Source organism: Thunnus thynnus, chromosome 23 (assembly GCF_963924715.1).
Source record: "Thunnus thynnus chromosome 23, fThuThy2.1, whole genome shotgun sequence".
Taxonomy (NCBI): Eukaryota; Metazoa; Chordata; class Actinopteri; order Scombriformes; family Scombridae; genus Thunnus; species Thunnus thynnus.
Window position 1 is genome coordinate 14,000,070 of NC_089539.1, and position 17,493 is coordinate 14,017,562.

General features: G+C 40.1%; 1 protein-coding gene across 6 annotated transcripts in view; it reads right to left on the reverse strand.

Annotated features, from left to right (window-relative positions):
• The window catches only part of LOC137175527 (ELKS/Rab6-interacting/CAST family member 1-like), a 138,714-nt gene that overhangs the window by 47,976 nt on the left and 73,245 nt on the right, over nt 1-17,493 (reverse strand). For all 6 annotated transcript variants that reach the window (XM_067581209.1, XM_067581215.1, XM_067581213.1 and 3 more), the window contains 2 exons: nt 16,614-16,745; nt 10,943-11,103 (listed from right to left, as the gene is read on the reverse strand). In XM_067581209.1, the coding sequence (XP_067437310.1) occupies nt 10,943-11,103; nt 16,614-16,745 (293 nt within the window). The remainder of the gene's footprint in view (nt 1-10,942; nt 11,104-16,613; nt 16,746-17,493) is intronic.

Genomic DNA, 17,493 nt, shown 5'->3' on the forward strand with positions numbered 1-17,493 from the left:
TGTCGCTCTGTACAGTAAATCCATTTCTACGCTGAGAAAGCCCGAGACATCTGCTTACAATCTGGCAGCACAAACTGACTCCTGTAACATTTACCACACTAACGGACACCTGTGACTCCTAAATATTTATTAAATATTATTAAAAAAAAAAGAAAAGCTTTATTTGACAACGTGAGATTGACAAATGATATCAAATCAAATGTCTTTAAAATGCTTTAGAACTTTACACCCTCTTCAAGCACAGTCGAGTAAATCTCAGTTTCAGCTAAAATGGACGTGTGTATTATGTGAGTCAGTATCTGTTAAAAAACTACTAATCGTAGTAGCGATTTTGCTGTTTTTTGGCCATTTATGACAAATATACTGCTGATCATTTTAAATGTTTTCATTGACCTTTCAGGCCGCCATCGGCTTCCATTCAATTAGCAGATTCTGGAGACTGAAATATGTCAATAAGAGTGAACAAGAATGAATAAATGTCCATATATATTTTGTCAAATTACATTAAAATTAATAGGGACTGCAGACTTTTCAAATCAATCTGCACTCTTTACTGCATTACGAAGGATGATGTAATCCTATAACAAGAACAAATGCAGCCACAAATCAACCCACAGGTTTCAAGAATCTGCTAATTATTTGTCATATTGTGCAGAAATAAGTCCAAATAAATGGCTGTGTGTAAGTTAGGAACTCAAAAAGGTCAAAAGTACGGTAAAAGAATGGATGATTCGTAGTTGTTAAAACTGAGCCATATTCACATTTCCACTTCTGCAAGTTCTTACATTTACAAAAGTAAGACTTAAAAGTGGAAAAGATTTTCAGTATCTTTGACAGTTAGTTGACATTTTAAGTGCGAAATAAAAATCCAGTGATTAACTTCATAATCAGATTTCAGCTGGAACATAATCTATTGTTTATATTTGCATACAGAATCACGTCTCTTGTGGGTTTATGTGCTCAGTTTCTTTGTTGGCTGTGCGCTTCCAATGACTTGAATACCTCACAGAAAGCCAACTTTCCCATTAAGGAGGATAAAGTCTTGAAATGAGATCTTTACATTGTAATCGAGCATTAATTTATAACAGTGATTATACTGTTGATGTCACAGCTGTCAGGTTTTAAATCTTTAATATATCTTTCGCCACCTGATGTCTTGCTCTCTCTCTCTCCCTTTCTTCAGTACGTGTTGTAACAAGCCTATCAGAAGTAAGGATTCTTATATATGGATGCATAAAGTACGCTAATTCCAGCTTTTCACTCTTCTCCTCTGCCTGTCTGTCTACTTCAGTTTTATTATTTCCAGAATAGAAATGTAATCGTCTGGCACTCACAACGTACAATCAGAGGCTTTGAAAAAAAAAATGCATGTTTTGTTTGCTACTTTTTGATATGTTTTCCCTCTTCAATGCTCCATCTTCCTCTTTAATTGCTGTTTAATGATCTGTGTGATGGCCTGGCACGCACAACCTGTAATCAGTTGAGGAAAACAGGCGAATTTAGGTTTTGCCGCATCCTTTTTTCCTTTATCTGCTCTTTCTCTCCACTTGTTCCTTTTTGATTTTGGTTTCCTTCCATCTTTCGGGAACATTTTGCTCTGTTCTCTTCCTTATGTGCTTGTTTCCAAAACCCCCTTTTAATGAATTCAACTCAAATCAGTGCGCTTAACTGTTGCAAAAGACCTGTGATACATATTTAGATTACACACGAAATAAGGCAACAACAATATGCATGACAATACAAAAAGAGAGAGTAGGCCTTTTCCTTTTTCTCGGCTGTATATACAGCTGAAGATCACTGGGTTGAAGGTTTCAGAGAGTTTCAGAAAACCCTGTTATTTAAATACGACTTCTAACTGCCGCACATCTTTTATTGCTTCTATTTTCCCTGATTCCAATCTCTCCCTCAGTTTCTCACAAGGGAAAAGAAAAAAAAAAAAAAACTCAAAAAAGGGCAGAGGAAGAGAGCAGGAGACAGAGAGAAGAGGGCAAGAAACGCAAGTACAGAGAGTGCAAGAAAAATTGCGAGAAAAAAGGGAGACGAGAGAGCGAGGCGCCCTGATTTGAGCTTGTACGACTAAGTGTCAAACCGCATGCCCCTTTTTGCCATACTAAGCTCTCAACATATCTGTCATACACACATAACACACAACAAATACACAGACGCACACAGACTTGCTTTGGCACACTGTGGATTAATCTCATTGCTGTCTGAGGGGATCAAAGCACTTGTCTCTGTGTTTGGTGTGCTGCCATAAGCATGTGTACATGCATTTGTGTGGGAGGATGTATTTTTATGCATGTGCGTGTGTGTGTGTGTGTGTGTGTGTGTGTGGGTATACATCTCCAAGCATTCCTCTGGGAGTGAAAGCTTCTAAGCAGTCATGCTGTCTCATCTGGTTTTGCAAGTGACGCTGTGTGTGTGTGTGTGTGTGTGTGTGTGTGTGTGTGTGTCTTATATCTGAAGGCAACATGTATTCCCATTGTTAGTGATGGGATAACTTCCGTGTGTGTGTGTATGTGTGTGTGTCTTTAACACATGCAGTCATGTTGTTAGTTACGGCAGTGAAGAGCAGAGCTGTCGTTCCATTGACAGAGCCGTTGAAAATAGGATCTTTGACTACACACACACACACAAACACACGCACACAGACGCACACACTATTGATTAGTTTCAGTGTGTAGTGACAACAGTGAAGACAAAGGAGGACAGATAAGGAGAAACACATCCAGATAGACAGAAATCAGGTGATAATGACGTTTCCAGACAGATGTACGCTTAGAAAGAGGAGAAATGGAAGGAAGGAAGGAAGAAAGGATGGAAGGGAAGCAGGAATGAGACATGAAAAAGGACGGGAGGGATGGAGGGAAGGAATGCCGGAGCCAGTAAAGGAGGGACGGCAGGAATGAAGGGAGGGATGGCGGAAGGGGTACAGGGAAAGGTTGAGGGTTAGAAGGGAGGTTGGGAGGGAGATAAAACGGAGAAGAGAGCACCAAAGGAGAAATAAATTGAATTTATAGTGTTCACCTTGAGGCATCAGCCAAGGGTCTCGCTGCAGTAGGCTGAAGACAGTGCAGCAAGTTGGTGTGTCTGCATACTTTCTATATAGTCTAATTGTACATGTAGCGCAAGTGTTTGTGAATGAACAGACTTTCTGTAGATGGATTACTCAAATTTTAGGAGACGCAGTGTGTATTTTTACACTGCAGCAAATCGGATTAAAGGTCCCTCAAACCATTAAAAGCTTCATTCTGATTAGAAGATGAGTATGATTGATTGATACTACTACTCTTATTGATACTCCTTATCTGTCCAGTTCTTTATCAATACTCTTATCCATTCTTTTTCATTACTAAAGAATTAAAAAAATAATGAATTCAGAACAGGATTAGAACAGATTTATATTTTAAATATAACTAAATACTGTTTCTAGAGCAGCAACCGTAATGTTTACCACAAAAAGTCACTACATACACTTAATAATATCTCACCGGAAACAAATCTAACATGTCAATAAAATAAATAATATTCCTGACATGAAAATACTGAATGAAGTTAAGAAAGAATGAAGAACACAGACATCAGTCACTATCAGTCATTCCTCCTGTCTTCTGTCTCCCTCCCTCTGCTGCTGATGTGATTCACTTGCCTGCAGGTACCGGAGGGGCTGGTTTGAAGAGGGGGCCGCCGTCTCAGCCAGTAGCTAAGTTTAAAAGTATTTGCCAGATTTGAATATATGTTGCAAACGAAGCTAAACAGTTAGGCTACATGCAGACAGCTTTTGTTTTAGCTAGTTTGTAACACTTAGCTATTAGCCTAACAAGCGCGCTGTGGTTGTGTCACGGCAGTGGATAGAGACTGTGGGCAAAATGGTTGAAAATATCACTTTTCTACATGTTTATGCTTGTTGAACAGGTGGTTTGATATATTACTCTTATTTGCTTTTTACTTGCAAAGGTTTTACTGCACTTATAGTAACAAACGCAGTTGACGTTAACTCCAATAAAATGTTGTCTTTCACTTCACCGTCACTGTCTCCACCGCGGCCTCTCTGCTCTGCTGTCCACTCTGTGTGTGTGTGTGTGTATGTTAGTGCGTGTGTGTGTCTGTGGAGGAGGACGAATTGAGCCCCACCCTCGGTCAAACACTGACACAAACAGCAAAGGAGAGGACAGAGAGGAAAGGCCGAAGCACGACCATAAGTCTTCTTAAAAATTTTGGAACAGGTTCCAATTCAGAACGGGGTTTTGGGGGACATCCCTAATTCTGATATGTTGAACTTGATTCTTACAGACATATGGAAGATCACGTTACAGTATATCCAAATAGATTTTGGCATTGCTTAATTTTACAAAATAAATTCCTGTGAATCACTACCCAGTATGTGATTATCTCTAGTTAGTCACAGCCTGAGGCAGCCTCCCACACAGAGAAAACAACTAAAATATCATGTTTTAGTTCCCTGCTAGAGCAAACAAAACTAACGTGACACATTTTGTTGCAAGATGTGGGAGGCCTTGACCACTTGCATTGCCAGAAAAAAAAAAAAAGACAAGTGCATCGCCGCCCTTATTTTTCTACAGCAAGGTCTTTTTATTGTGACGCCTGAATGTTTTCTTTTATGATAAATGGATTTAAGCATCCCTAATATTACAATTTCCATAACAACCTTGCAAATAAACAGAAATCGGTATCTTGCTGTTTTATGTTTCAGAACATTTGCTGCTGCAAATTAATTCTGATTTTAATGCTCATAAAAAGTCTTTTATGGCAAAAAATAATGAACAATAAATCTGGCTACAATTTTGTGCATAAGGTGAAAAAAAAAGATGTTGCATGAATGCAGAGGAGGAGGACATCACATACGTGGTTATACATTCAATATATTCTATACTGTAGCCTGAAAGATTGATGGATGAATGTAAGGAGCGAGGGAGACGGAGATGGAGGTAATATAATTTCTTCGGGATATCATGCAGTTCTGTTGGCTGAACCAAGTTGTTGTTGGACAGCTGTCTTTCTCCTCTTCTCCTTTTCTCTTTCCCTCATTTTCTCTTTGCCAAAAACATTTCTGCCTCTTTTCTTTCATTTTATTATCCTCCTACTGTCCCCCACCCCACCCGCAAAGAAAGAGATTTACTGTATAACTCTTGCCCTAACCTCTTAACTCTCTTTTCCCTCCTCTTTTCTCCTTGGTTTGTCCTCTCTGCACTCTTTTACCCTTCTTGTTTTGTGTTTTCTCCTCTCCTCTCCTCTCCTCTCCTGCCCATCTACTCTCCTCTTACTTCCTCCCTCCCTCGTTCACTTTTTTAGGCCCTCTACTTTCGCAGCCTGCTCTTTGTCAAATCCAAACTGTTAGCAATATTCACATGATTCAATTGACTATTTTGAAATCAAGAAATATTTCGCTGTACCTCATGCACAAATTATTTTGGATGTGGGGTTTTCTAATGAGTAAAACACATGAAGAACACTTTTGTACTGACGCAAAGAAACCACGTTCTTCTTTTTCACATGATATATATGTAAATACAGTGCTAAAAAGTGCTTACGGTCCTTCCAGGATGACGTAATCTTGTGATTGCAACGATTTATCACGACTACTTCTTTTGGAAAATCCCTCCAATATTTCTGCATAAAAAGTCAAACCTCTAGCCATTAATCATATTCTTTGATATGAACTGATTGAAGCATAACCTTTGATAAACCTCAACAAAACCAAGTTCAGCTCTTGCCCTGAAGGCAGTGATTACTTCTCTGTTATTTTCTTGCATTGCTGTAATTTTGCCGTATTAGAAAACTGCTGCAAATCACTGTCAGCAGCAATATTTTCAATAAACCACGAGTTTCCAACTGTTAAAGTTGTGTAATTGCAGTATGGGTGTTATTATATTGAAAGGAAGCATTTTAATCATATTCAGTGAGGTAAGTGATGATTTTTTAAGCATGGTAAAAACCAAAAAATTAGGAAAAGATTGAAAATAGCGGAAATTATACTTTTATTACAACCTCCCTTTGGAGGGTTTTTTAGTTGGGAGATTTTCCTCATGTGAAGTGAGGTATGAAGAATAGAGGGTGTCATATGCTGTACAGACTGTAACGCCCTCTGAGCAAGTTTGTGATTTGCCTCAATAAAATTTACTAGACTAAAACCTAAAAAATAAGCATTAGAAGCCTCCTCTTCCCTCTCTTTGCTTTAAAAATACTCCAAACGCCAAACAAAATCTTCATCTTACATTAATCATTCCCTCAGCATCCATACACCTTCCATCAATTTCATCAATTCCATAGTCCTGTACCAAAAAGACATGCATGTGTGTTAAACTGGCAAACGGAAAGAAGAGAGAGAGAGGGAGAGAGAGCATTAGATGAAGTAGAGATATGTGTTGAATGTCAGTAAAGCAGAACAGTGGAGAGTAAAATAGGCTTTAATTCATCCAGATTGAGATTTTAGACCTGATACCCTGCTGTTACACACACACACTGTCAGCAAATTCCTCCACCTGGCCATAACAGACACACACACACCTGCACACTCCAAACATGACAACACACATGCAGACGTATTGTGCGTATTTAATGTATATCAGAAAGAAAATATGTCCATGTGTGTGTTTTACGAGCGTGTGCATGCATGTGTGAAGGTCACAGCAGATGATTTATCAGTGTGTGTGTGTAGTTCTGTTTGTGTATTTTCTGTCTCTGGATTAGGGTGCATCTGTGTGTACCCATGCATGTGTATAAAGTGTCTTTACTTGCTTGTGGGTGTGCGCATCTGGTTTTATGTATGTGCATATTAAAATGTATGTTGATCCTTTCTTCCTATATTATCATATGTTCTTGACATGTTCTTGGACACACACACACACACACACGCACGCGCGCGCAAACTAACAATACACATCAGGGACTGGAGCAGAGAGGACATATGCAACCAGCTGGTGAAAACTACAGCACAAAGATAGATAGACACTTGCACACACTATGCTGCAGTGTGTATGTGTGTGTTGTCTGTCATAGGCTACTTTTGGGGACAAAGCTCATACTTAGGACCACTTAACTGGGGACGGCTTGTCCAATTGGGGACAAAAGCCGTGTCCGCAATTGAGAAAAAGGTGATTAGGGTTAGGGTAAGTCTCCAAGAAATGAATGTAAATCTATGTAATGTCCTAAGTGACCGTGGTCTGATATATATATGTGTGTGTGTGTGTGTGTGTGTGTGTGTGTGTGTGTGAACCACCAACTGAAGGAAAAGGAGGAAACAAGAGAAGGCGGGAAAGCGAGACAGAATGTCAGTGTGTGCGTTCTTCCAGCTGTAGTTGGTATGTTTCTGTATGGGAGTGTGTGTGTGTGTGTGTGTGTTAATATATTCTATGTCTGTCCCAGAAACCTCTGAAACATGCAGTATCGTATATCATGTCTTACAGTAACATTAAACCTTACACCAATGTAAAACTGGGCAACAAATCAGACATCAAACCCCAAAGAGTTACGGCGGCCTGTGTGCGCACAGACAGTTTCATGTGCATTACACGGAGATATATGGACACACAGGACGCAGCCACCTTAAACATCTCATGTTTTACATGTGGGAGAAAGCCTGAAACAAATGACGTATTTGCTGACCAAACCCTAATGTCTTGTGAAAAATATGAGCAATCACGTCATGTACATAAGTCAAAGCGAGACAACTAGCAGCTACCTGAAACATAGAAACTTCTCACGTAGGGGGAAATAGTGACAAAAATATGCAATATCCCAAATATGTGAAAGGAATATCTTTCTAGTACCTGAAAAATGTCATGTATTATGCAAAGGCAGAGTTGAAAGTGCTGTCTTTTTTCAGTAAGTTGTCAAATAATCACACATGAATGGGACAATCCTTCATGAGCGCCTGCAGACGATTCATGGGAGCCTTTAAAAGAAGAATTTTCAGCGTGTTCTTGGTGAGGAAACTGAGGCTGCCTTTTTTAAAAAAACAGAAAACAACCAGTATAGAGGTGGAATATGGTAGTGTTGGTAAGACTGAGCATGAAAATGAAAAAAACCATTGCTTTGACCACTGTATCAATTGTAAATAAGTAATATCTTTAAAAAAATCTGCTGGTTATCGTCTAGAAATACTGCTTGTGGACAGAGGGGAAAAGAGCACCAAGTTCCTCTGTAACAGGCTGCTGCCAGAGATTTTACTATTTTAAATGGAGTGAAAAACTGTTTATTTAGCTGTTTATCCCCCATTATGTGATATATTTCATAGGTCAATAAAATTGGCCACAAAAGGCACCAAAATACCCTTAGTGTATGAGAACATCAAGAGTGCAAAAATGCCTTCTGAAAAGAGTGAATCTACCCTGGTACAGACACACAGGAGTCAAAGCTATCTAATCTATTCATTCTATCATTTAGTCACATGGCAAGTTGACGATATAATTGTGGAAATTTAAGTTTGGCTTCAGTGTGATTGCATGAAAAACCAGCCAGAACACCTGACACAAGAAAAGCAAAACTGAGGTTAAATATCCCTGCAGATACACAACTTCCATGTAGAGGAATTGAACAACCTAACATCACATGGAAACAGTCTAATAAACAATTTGCAGTTGCATACTGAATGTGCTAGTCATAGGTATTTTGTCACATGACTAAACAATGCAGTCTGTATATCTGCTACAGAAACACCAGAGACGACCAGCGGAGTAAATATCTGGTCTCTGCACAGTAGGTATGAGCTGTGTATGGAAACACACGGTCACACCGCAGCTCAGAATACAAGTTGGAACAACAGCGGTGACTGGAGCCTAATACTGATGTTAACCACAATGGACTCATACACACACACACAAACTGTATGCCGGTGAAGTTAAATGATAGCACAGATTCAACTGGCCACTGGAGACTGTTAAATCTAATTATGCCTGTGAGTAGGGTGGTCTGTGCATGTCTTATTGTGTTTGTGTGAATATACACATACAGTAAAGTTACATCTGTTTATGTGTGTTTATGTGTGTGCCAGTAATATAAATATTCATCAGGGTAGGCCTTTATTTTCTTAAAACGAACACTGGACACATCTTGACGTCAATAAATCAATCACGGAGTGCTTGCACACGTGCGCACGCACACATGCAAATTCACATATGAAAACACCGCCACGCATTCTGAAGCGCTGATGCCTGTAATAATCACACGGGTTGTTACTACGGCGATAAAACGGTCAATAACTTGCTCACCTGGGCTGTGAATGGACATGCTGCTGAACACACACACACACACTCTCCCTGCCTCTCTCTCTCTCTCAAAGAAACAAAGAGATGCAATGTTGGTAGAAATCACTGAGGACGGAGCGCAGGAAAACTTAGTCACAGCACATGCCCTCTTTTTCCCATGATGCCACAGTAAAAGATAGTCCCATAGCATGTTTAAACATGCAGGACATGCCAGCACGGACATTGTCTTTCTGGCTTCTATTTTAGGTCAAAGCATCGTTCCACTAAATAAGACCTCGTTGCTCTCAGTGAGGATATAAAACAGCAGAAAATACGTGGAATCATCAGACTGCTGGACTCCTCATAGCTGCACTTATAATGCAAACCCATCTATTAAAATTACATTAAAATTTACACTGAGTTACAGTATGTGTGTGTGTGTGTGTGTGTGTGTGTGCGGGTGTCTGTGTATGTAATCAATCATATGAAGAGCTGGACAGCGGTACATGGTTATTGCATTAACACGCTACTTACGTCTATGGCTTTAAAGTGCAGAGAGACAGAGAGAGGAGATAAAAGAAGGAAGGAGAGAGGGAGGTAAAGACAGGGAGTGAGAGGAAAGAGAGAGTCGATGAGGTGTCGGGTGAAGATCAAGTCAATGTGACCAGTGACCACCTTCCTGGAACACTGAAGCAACATGGGAAACTACTGGAGATATCACAAGAGTTGCTAATTTCAGGGAAAGTGTTGAAGGCCTGAGCTTTAAAAATAAATGTTATGTTTACTGATGTGCCAAAAGACAAGTAATAAAGTAAAGGTGAAACAATACAGGAAGTTAAATACACTGTATTATTCGCTGCCAATCACATGCACATTCTAATGTAGAGATTCAGTTTTTCTATTTTCCACATTACTGTGAACATCTGATTTCATCACCGTATCTTCGGCCTGGAACGTCTACAAACATTCTCCCACGAGAACCATACGATCATGAAAATTCAATGCAGTTATCTCACATGATCCCCTGCATGAAAAGAACTTAAGAGATAGTAGACTGTGATACGGTAGGACAGAGCGCCTCAGCAACACTCAACCCCTGAAAGCTTGAAAGGTGGCTCTGACAAGACTGTAGTTGCTCGTGTGCTGAGGACAGCAGCTGTAGTCAGCTTAGAATCACAGTAGTTACAACAATGTTTTAACTGCGACCCTGTTTCATGGTGAAAAAAGCATTAAGATGCCCACAGAAACTTATCAAATCACATCTGTCCATAAGCTCAGTATGCATGTTGAAAACATGTTCCACTGACGGTCCACAGGAAAGGTCTGTGAAGCATCCAGCGTAGTGGTGTTGTTAAATATTTCATCAATTTTTATTGCTGCTATGAGGAGCACAAACAAAATTCCATTTGAGTGGGATATTTCAAAACCCCACCATGTAAAACTAAAACGATGCATGGCTTAAGAATGCTGTGAATAAAAGGGAAAGTATGTTTCGTTTTATGTGCATATGAGTGCGTGCAAATCTGAATATAAGGATAGAAGATGGAGACATAAATAGATCTGGGGACCAATGAATATGTAGGTAGATGGATGGAAAGACATTTGTTTGTATCTTTGGAAACTTGACAAATGACATCAGCAACAGAAAGAGTTTGGACCTGTCAATGTTAATGTTCGTCTGGTTTACATGCTGACACAAATAAAAGGTATTAAAATGTGTGTTTTTGTATTCTTACTTCATCTCCAGGACCTCCTCCAGGTGTTTCCGCCTCTCGGCTCGCAGGGAAGTCAGGTGACCTTCCTTCTCGGCCAGTGAGAGTTGAGTTGATGACAGCTTGGCTTTCATCACCTCCAATTCCTGTTTCACCTTCTCCATGGCAACCAGCAGGTCCTCCACCTGACACACACAAACACACATTTTGACTCCAGCTTCTCTGTCTCAATAAAATTTGAGATTGTTTTTTTTTTTCTCTTCAGATCTTTCAGTCACTTCTGTTTCCCACAGATATGGTTGACAGATTATGTTTGTGTGTCGACGTGTCTCCCTCTCTCCCTCTCCGCATGTGCATCTGACAACTACTGTTAATAAGATGCACCGTTGCAGAAAATCAAAAGTGTCGTTTTTCTTTCCATGTTTTCTTTTCTCTCTCTATGTTGTTTCTCTCTCTGCCTTCTACTGTACATGTTTTGCCTACGTCCCTCTCTGAGTGTATATCAGTCTGTCAGTTTAATGTCTGAGGTTGGTGTGTTGAGGTCACTCTGCTTCTCATGGTGAGAAGATGCTCTTTACTGCCACGCCACACACACACACACACACACACACACACACACACACACCTAGACCATGGAACAGATGTACTCACACAAATACAAAGCACAAATACATGCTGCCTGTTTCTCTTAAGTGTTGAATGAAGAAGGACGACAGGAGAGAGAGAGACAGAGAGTGTCAGAAAGATATACACACACCATTATTTCCTTCACAGAATAGGTAACATCAGCAGAAATCAAAAGTAAAAACCCTTAAGATGAGTTGAATCTGAAGTTCAAGGAGCCGATTCAGAGACATGTGGTGACAAAGACAAAGAGTCCTGGCGTGCCCCGGAAGCCTACTGGTTAAGACATGTACCACATAACTGCAAAATCCGTGGTTCGGTTCCGACAGCGGACCTTGGTTGCATGTCACCAAGGTCTGCTCTCAACTTATCTCTCAACTGTCGCTGCCCAATAAAGGCAAAAAAGGCCCTAAAAATATATATAAAAAAAAAAAAAAGAGTCCTTTCATTAAAGTGAAATGAATTTAGACATGAGTTCAAAAAGGAAAATCTTTTCTCTCACGTTTTGCCCTCATTCCTCCGTCTGATATTTCTTCTGCTCCAATCTTCTAGGCTTGTCTAGTGTCCAGTCCCCATTCATGGACCTTTAAAGAATTAATTAAAATCCTTCTCTATTGCTATCTCACTGAATTGTGTTACATTCCCTTTGATCTTCTCTCCGTGCTGAGAAATTTTGTCTGTTTTTAAAGACAAAAGGACTCTGTCTTCACAGAAAAAGAAGCGCGGGGCTGACGACACAAAGAGAATGGAGAACGGAAAGTGAGAATGAGACAGATGGAGACAAACAATAAGCATCTGTAACATAGTAGGTTTGTCTTAACATCAGCATAAATTAATGAGTGAAAGAGTGAATGATCTAGAGGAGGGAACAGAAAAGAGCCACCAAATATAGATTTACATTTAACTTCCAAACCTGCTGTTCACTAAAATGTAAAGAAATGTGCAAAAGCTGGAATTGATGAAGAAATGTAAAAGGCAGGTGAGTGAGGTCCATGATGATTGTTTGTTACCTTTGACCACCTAAAGCCGGCTGTGGTGAACTCATGCATTGGAATGTGAGAAAGCTGCATACAAAAAGAGAGAAGAAAGAACGAGAGAGAGAGAGGCAGGAGAGCAGGATATAAAAAAAGGGAAAGATGGATACAAGGAATAGGCAGAGGAAAGGAGGGAGAAATTACACATAACGATGGAAAATAGAGGAGAAAAAAATCAAAGGAAAAAAGGGGACACAAACAAAGGTGATTGGCAGGAGCAGAGAGAGGTGGAGAAACGATTAAAACAAGAGAAATGTGGGAAGGAAAAGCAGAAAAAAAAGGAGGGAGAAAGATCAAAGTTATAAAAAAGTGCAAATAGCAAACGTAGCGATAGAGAAAGCCAGAGAAATAAAGAAGAAAAAGAAATGCTAAGCACATGGAAGAGAGCGATCAAAAAATGCTGACAGTGCAAAAATACTGAGCAGTTAGAAACACAGGCAGCGTTAAAAATGCAGTTCAGACAAGACAAACAAAGAAGGAAAGGAGAGGAGAGGAGAGTGGAGGGAAAATGGGGACAGATGAGAGTAAAATAAGGAAAGAGAAAAGGAGACAAGATGGGAAGAGGAGAGAAAAGCCTTTGGCCGACATCAGAGATGGAGGGATGCAGGGGTTGGTGAGGAGTGATGAGGCCCAGCTGGAAAAGAAGGAACTGGAGGAAAGGACATAGCAACCCCTTCAGTTCTCAATCTGAGTGTGTGTGTGTGTGTGTAATAATGTTTTAAAGAATGATTTCAATTTTTTTTTAGATCAAGAAAGAAAGAAAAAACAAGGTGCATTGAGTTCAAGAATTAAAATAGCCTGGTTAATAAAGGACGGAAAGCTGGAGAAGAGAAGGTCTGTCTTTAGTTTGTCTGTCTCTGAACAGACACATGGAGTGTGTCATACAGTTGACTCATTTCTCTGTCACACACACACACAGATATATGCACGCACACACACCTTTCTTCGGTGATCACACATACAGTAGTGACTCATGTCTAGCAGGAAAGCTCTAGTATATTTTCATGTGGTCGACCGTTTTTGCTGGGCAAACCCCAACCATGGGACAGTCCCTAACACACAAACACACACGGGTTCTCAATATACAGCACAGTATGGCTGCATGCTAAAAGTGTGTGTGTAGAGTATGTTTGTCTACCAATATGAAGTCAGGGTTGTGTGTTTGTGTGTGTGTGTAAATGTGCCTGGTTTGGCTGTATTTGCATGTGTGTGTGCATTCATGTGCCAACCCTATAATAAGCAACGTGTGTCCCTTTGAACAGGCCGCCCTCATTAAGGGAGGAAATTGTCTCTCCCTCTGTCATCATTTTATAAATCATTATGTGAAAGGTTAATTGCAGTGACGTAGTTGTAAACCAGAAACACAAAAATATTTATTTACAATTTACTTGTGTGTATAGAGACATGTTTCCAGTTTGCAACCCAACGTGGCATCCATCTGGCTCCAGCTGAATGCAATGTTGTGCTGCGTCGTGTGTACTGTTTAAATAGCAGTTAGCACTTCTTTCCGCCATGTTTGTGTGTCTGTGTGCGTTGGGAGGTGTATGTGTATGTATGTGGAATGCTGTCGTGTGTGTTACTATGCGAGTCTGCGAGCGCCACATGCACACGTGCGTGTGCGTCTGTGCTGAAAGGCTGAGTTAGTGTTGTTGATGTTGGGTGAGGACTGTTTGGCTGCCATCTCCACTCATTCACCACACGCTGACGTTTCTGCTCCTTCCTCTTTCACTGAAGCATTTTAACATGAGGACGCTCTCCAGCACCCTGTCCTGGCCTCAATGGCGTCTGTTCTGTCTAATTAAAGCTGCCACTTGTAGCATTTTAAAGCATTTCAGTATATCACAGCCAAATTAAATGTGATAGTTTGGCACGATTACTGTAAACAAATTAAACCACAGTCAAGACTTCAGGAGGATAAACATGTGGGATGTGGTTTTTCCATCTTTCCTTCACTTGTACCAAACGTCACTATTGTGAACTCTCAAAGCTTTAGGCCTGTTTGCACTGACTGAGGACAAAAATTTTCTCTGCAACTGTGTCTTTGTTTTAGGGATTGTAATGATACAGATTTCCATATATGTGCAACAAAATGCAGTAATGATGTATTGATGCTTAAGTGCCACACAAGGCTACTAAACCCTCAGGTGCTTGTTTGACATTTTGGGAAATAGGCTTCTTCTGTTTTCATGCTGAGAGTTAGATGAGAAGATTGTAACCATTCTCATGTCCATGCATTAGGGAGCTAGAGCTCGGTACCAATTAGCTTAGCATAGCATTAAGACCAGAAAAAACATGATATAATATGTTAAATAGTGAACCTGAGATGTCAGTATGTGTATTTTTAAACTCTGGGGAGAGCCAGGATAGCTAGATTCCCTTGTTCCAAGTCTTTATGCTAAGCTAAGCTAACGTTCTCCAGGCTCTAGCTGTATATGTACAGATATGAGAGCAGTAGATCTACAATCTAATTATCAGCGGGGAAGTGAATAAGCTTATTTCTCAAAATACCAAACTATTCCTTTAAATTTACAGTTACAATATAAAAATAAAAAAGAATAACATAAAGTGATTTTTTTTACATACTTTGCAAAATAACATGCAAATACAGGACAGTATTCTGTACCTGCTTGTTCCAACCTTTCATTAAAGCAGTATCAATTTCACCGCGAGGGAAATATCCACACCCGCAACGCCTCTTTTTTTTTGGTTGTATGATCACATCAAATGGAAAATCCAACCTGTCGTGTGCATCATTTTAAACATGTTTTATTGTAGTACTTGGCATCTTTGGAAACTTTGGGATCTTGACTAGAATTTGAAATAAAGTTCAGTGAGTTCAGTCTGTACTTGTCTGCACACCAAGCTGAAGAATATAAATTTGTTTTTTAAGCCTCATTAAATCTTTACAAAGAGTCAATCACTTATCAAGCATGTATTTTCTTGTCTGTCCATCATGTCTTTTTCTTACATTTGTCTGCTTGTTTTTGCTCTTGGTTTTTTCTTGCTTCTGTTACATCTATCTATCTGGAACTTTTTCTGATGTGGCATTCATTAACATTTACATGGTTAAAGATGTAAGCAAAATGCCTCAAAAGTGAAATGTCTGTTTCCATGTCTGTTTTTATGTGTCTGTCCAGAAGAAACCAGAGCGGACGGCCAACATTGAGAGGCAGTAATAACAATGGAGTCCTGCCACTTTGCCAACAGCTACAGCGGACCATGTTTTCTCAGGGCAGTTTTCATCCTTACGGCCAATGCTGTTTTTTCCCACTTGTCAAAATCCATCCAGGCTCTGAGGAACATTTCCCATCTCTATGGCCTTGTTAAGTCACTGGTACCCAGGGGAACAACGCACACACACACACACACACACACACACACACACACACACACTCCTGCCGGTCTGCGGTTGAATCCACTAAACCTTTCCCTTCTGAGACTCCCTCAAACACCGCTATGAGCTTTCCTACTGTCTCAATATAGATAAAACAGATCACAAATCGGAGTGGTCGGCTCACGCTCCATTTAAGAAGAAGCTGTTTGTGTGTTGCCGGCTGAGGTGGACAAAATACAAGTTGTTCTTTAAATAGGGATGTATTTGCCTCTCCTCCAAATGAGGAGTGACTGGGCAAACACACACACACACACACACATACACACACAGCCACACCTGAATGAGCTCAGTTGGCACGGGGTATGTGTGTTGCCGTTGCCATAAGCCACTTTTGGCATGGTGATGTTTAGCTATGTCAGAAAGAGTTTTTATTTCACCCTAAAGATGTTTGTCTGTGTGTGTTTCCTTGTACGTCTGTCCAAATCTTTCACCGAGACAGAAAAATGGAAGGAAATCATTCAAATGAGGGCGTTTGTGTGTTTGTGAAAGAAAAAAAAAGTGATAGGGGTTCAGGTTTAAGGGAAGTTTTAGTTTTGGATCACACATTTGCTGGTTGGGGGTAAGGATTCACCTTTACACATGCAGTAACGCAAATGTGTGTGTGTGTGTGTGTGTGTGTTAGCTACAGAGAGAGAGAGCGTACCTGTTTCTCAGAGTGTTTGCGTGACTGCTCCTCCTGGGCGAGCACCACCTCCCTCTCTGCTGTGATCTGAACACTTTCCCTCAGTGCCTCCTCCAGCTCCTCAATGCGCTCCTCCTTCTGACGGAGGGAGTCCTGAAACACAAACACACACACACACATGCATTGATGCTCATGGAGAGGCAGAGAAAGAATATAACGTAAAGAGAGAGAACGTTAAGATTGCTTAAGGCATTTGTTCAAGTGAAAACGTCACACTTTCGCTGCTTCCAGCTTCTTACGGTAAATCTCAGGGTTTACTGCACTTTATCACCGTAAATTTATTATCTTTGGAGTTTTCACTTCCTTTCACTTTTGGACTGCTTGTCAGATACAAGAAGAGATATCTGGACAACATTTGGGGTTTTGGCATATTTCACTTTTCTGATATTTTACAGAGCAAAAAATCAACAACTATGTTAGTGAGCATGTTTTTTTTACATCTCGGGGTCTGAGAAATATCATTTTAAACCTCCAACAACATTTTTTGGCCACTTGGTGCAGCGGAAACAAGCTGTGAACATAACACTGACAAATGATCACCTTTTAAGTTCATATGGCAAATGTTTTAGGAAAACATTTGCCTACTTACGCATCCAGCAGACATGAAACAACATTAGTATTTATTTGGAGTCATATTTCTGGTCACTTTACAAATATAAATCCAATATTTACTCTCTTTTTTTTCATTGTTTTGCTCTATGCTAACTCCTGAGGGAAATATCTGGTTCTTTATTTCCGCAATGCTTCATTATTTTATGGATTTTTAGAGCTTTTTCACTGAGAACAGATCTCTGCTGACTCTGTTTTTGTTAGTTGCAGCCTTAGCACGCACTGAAAGAAG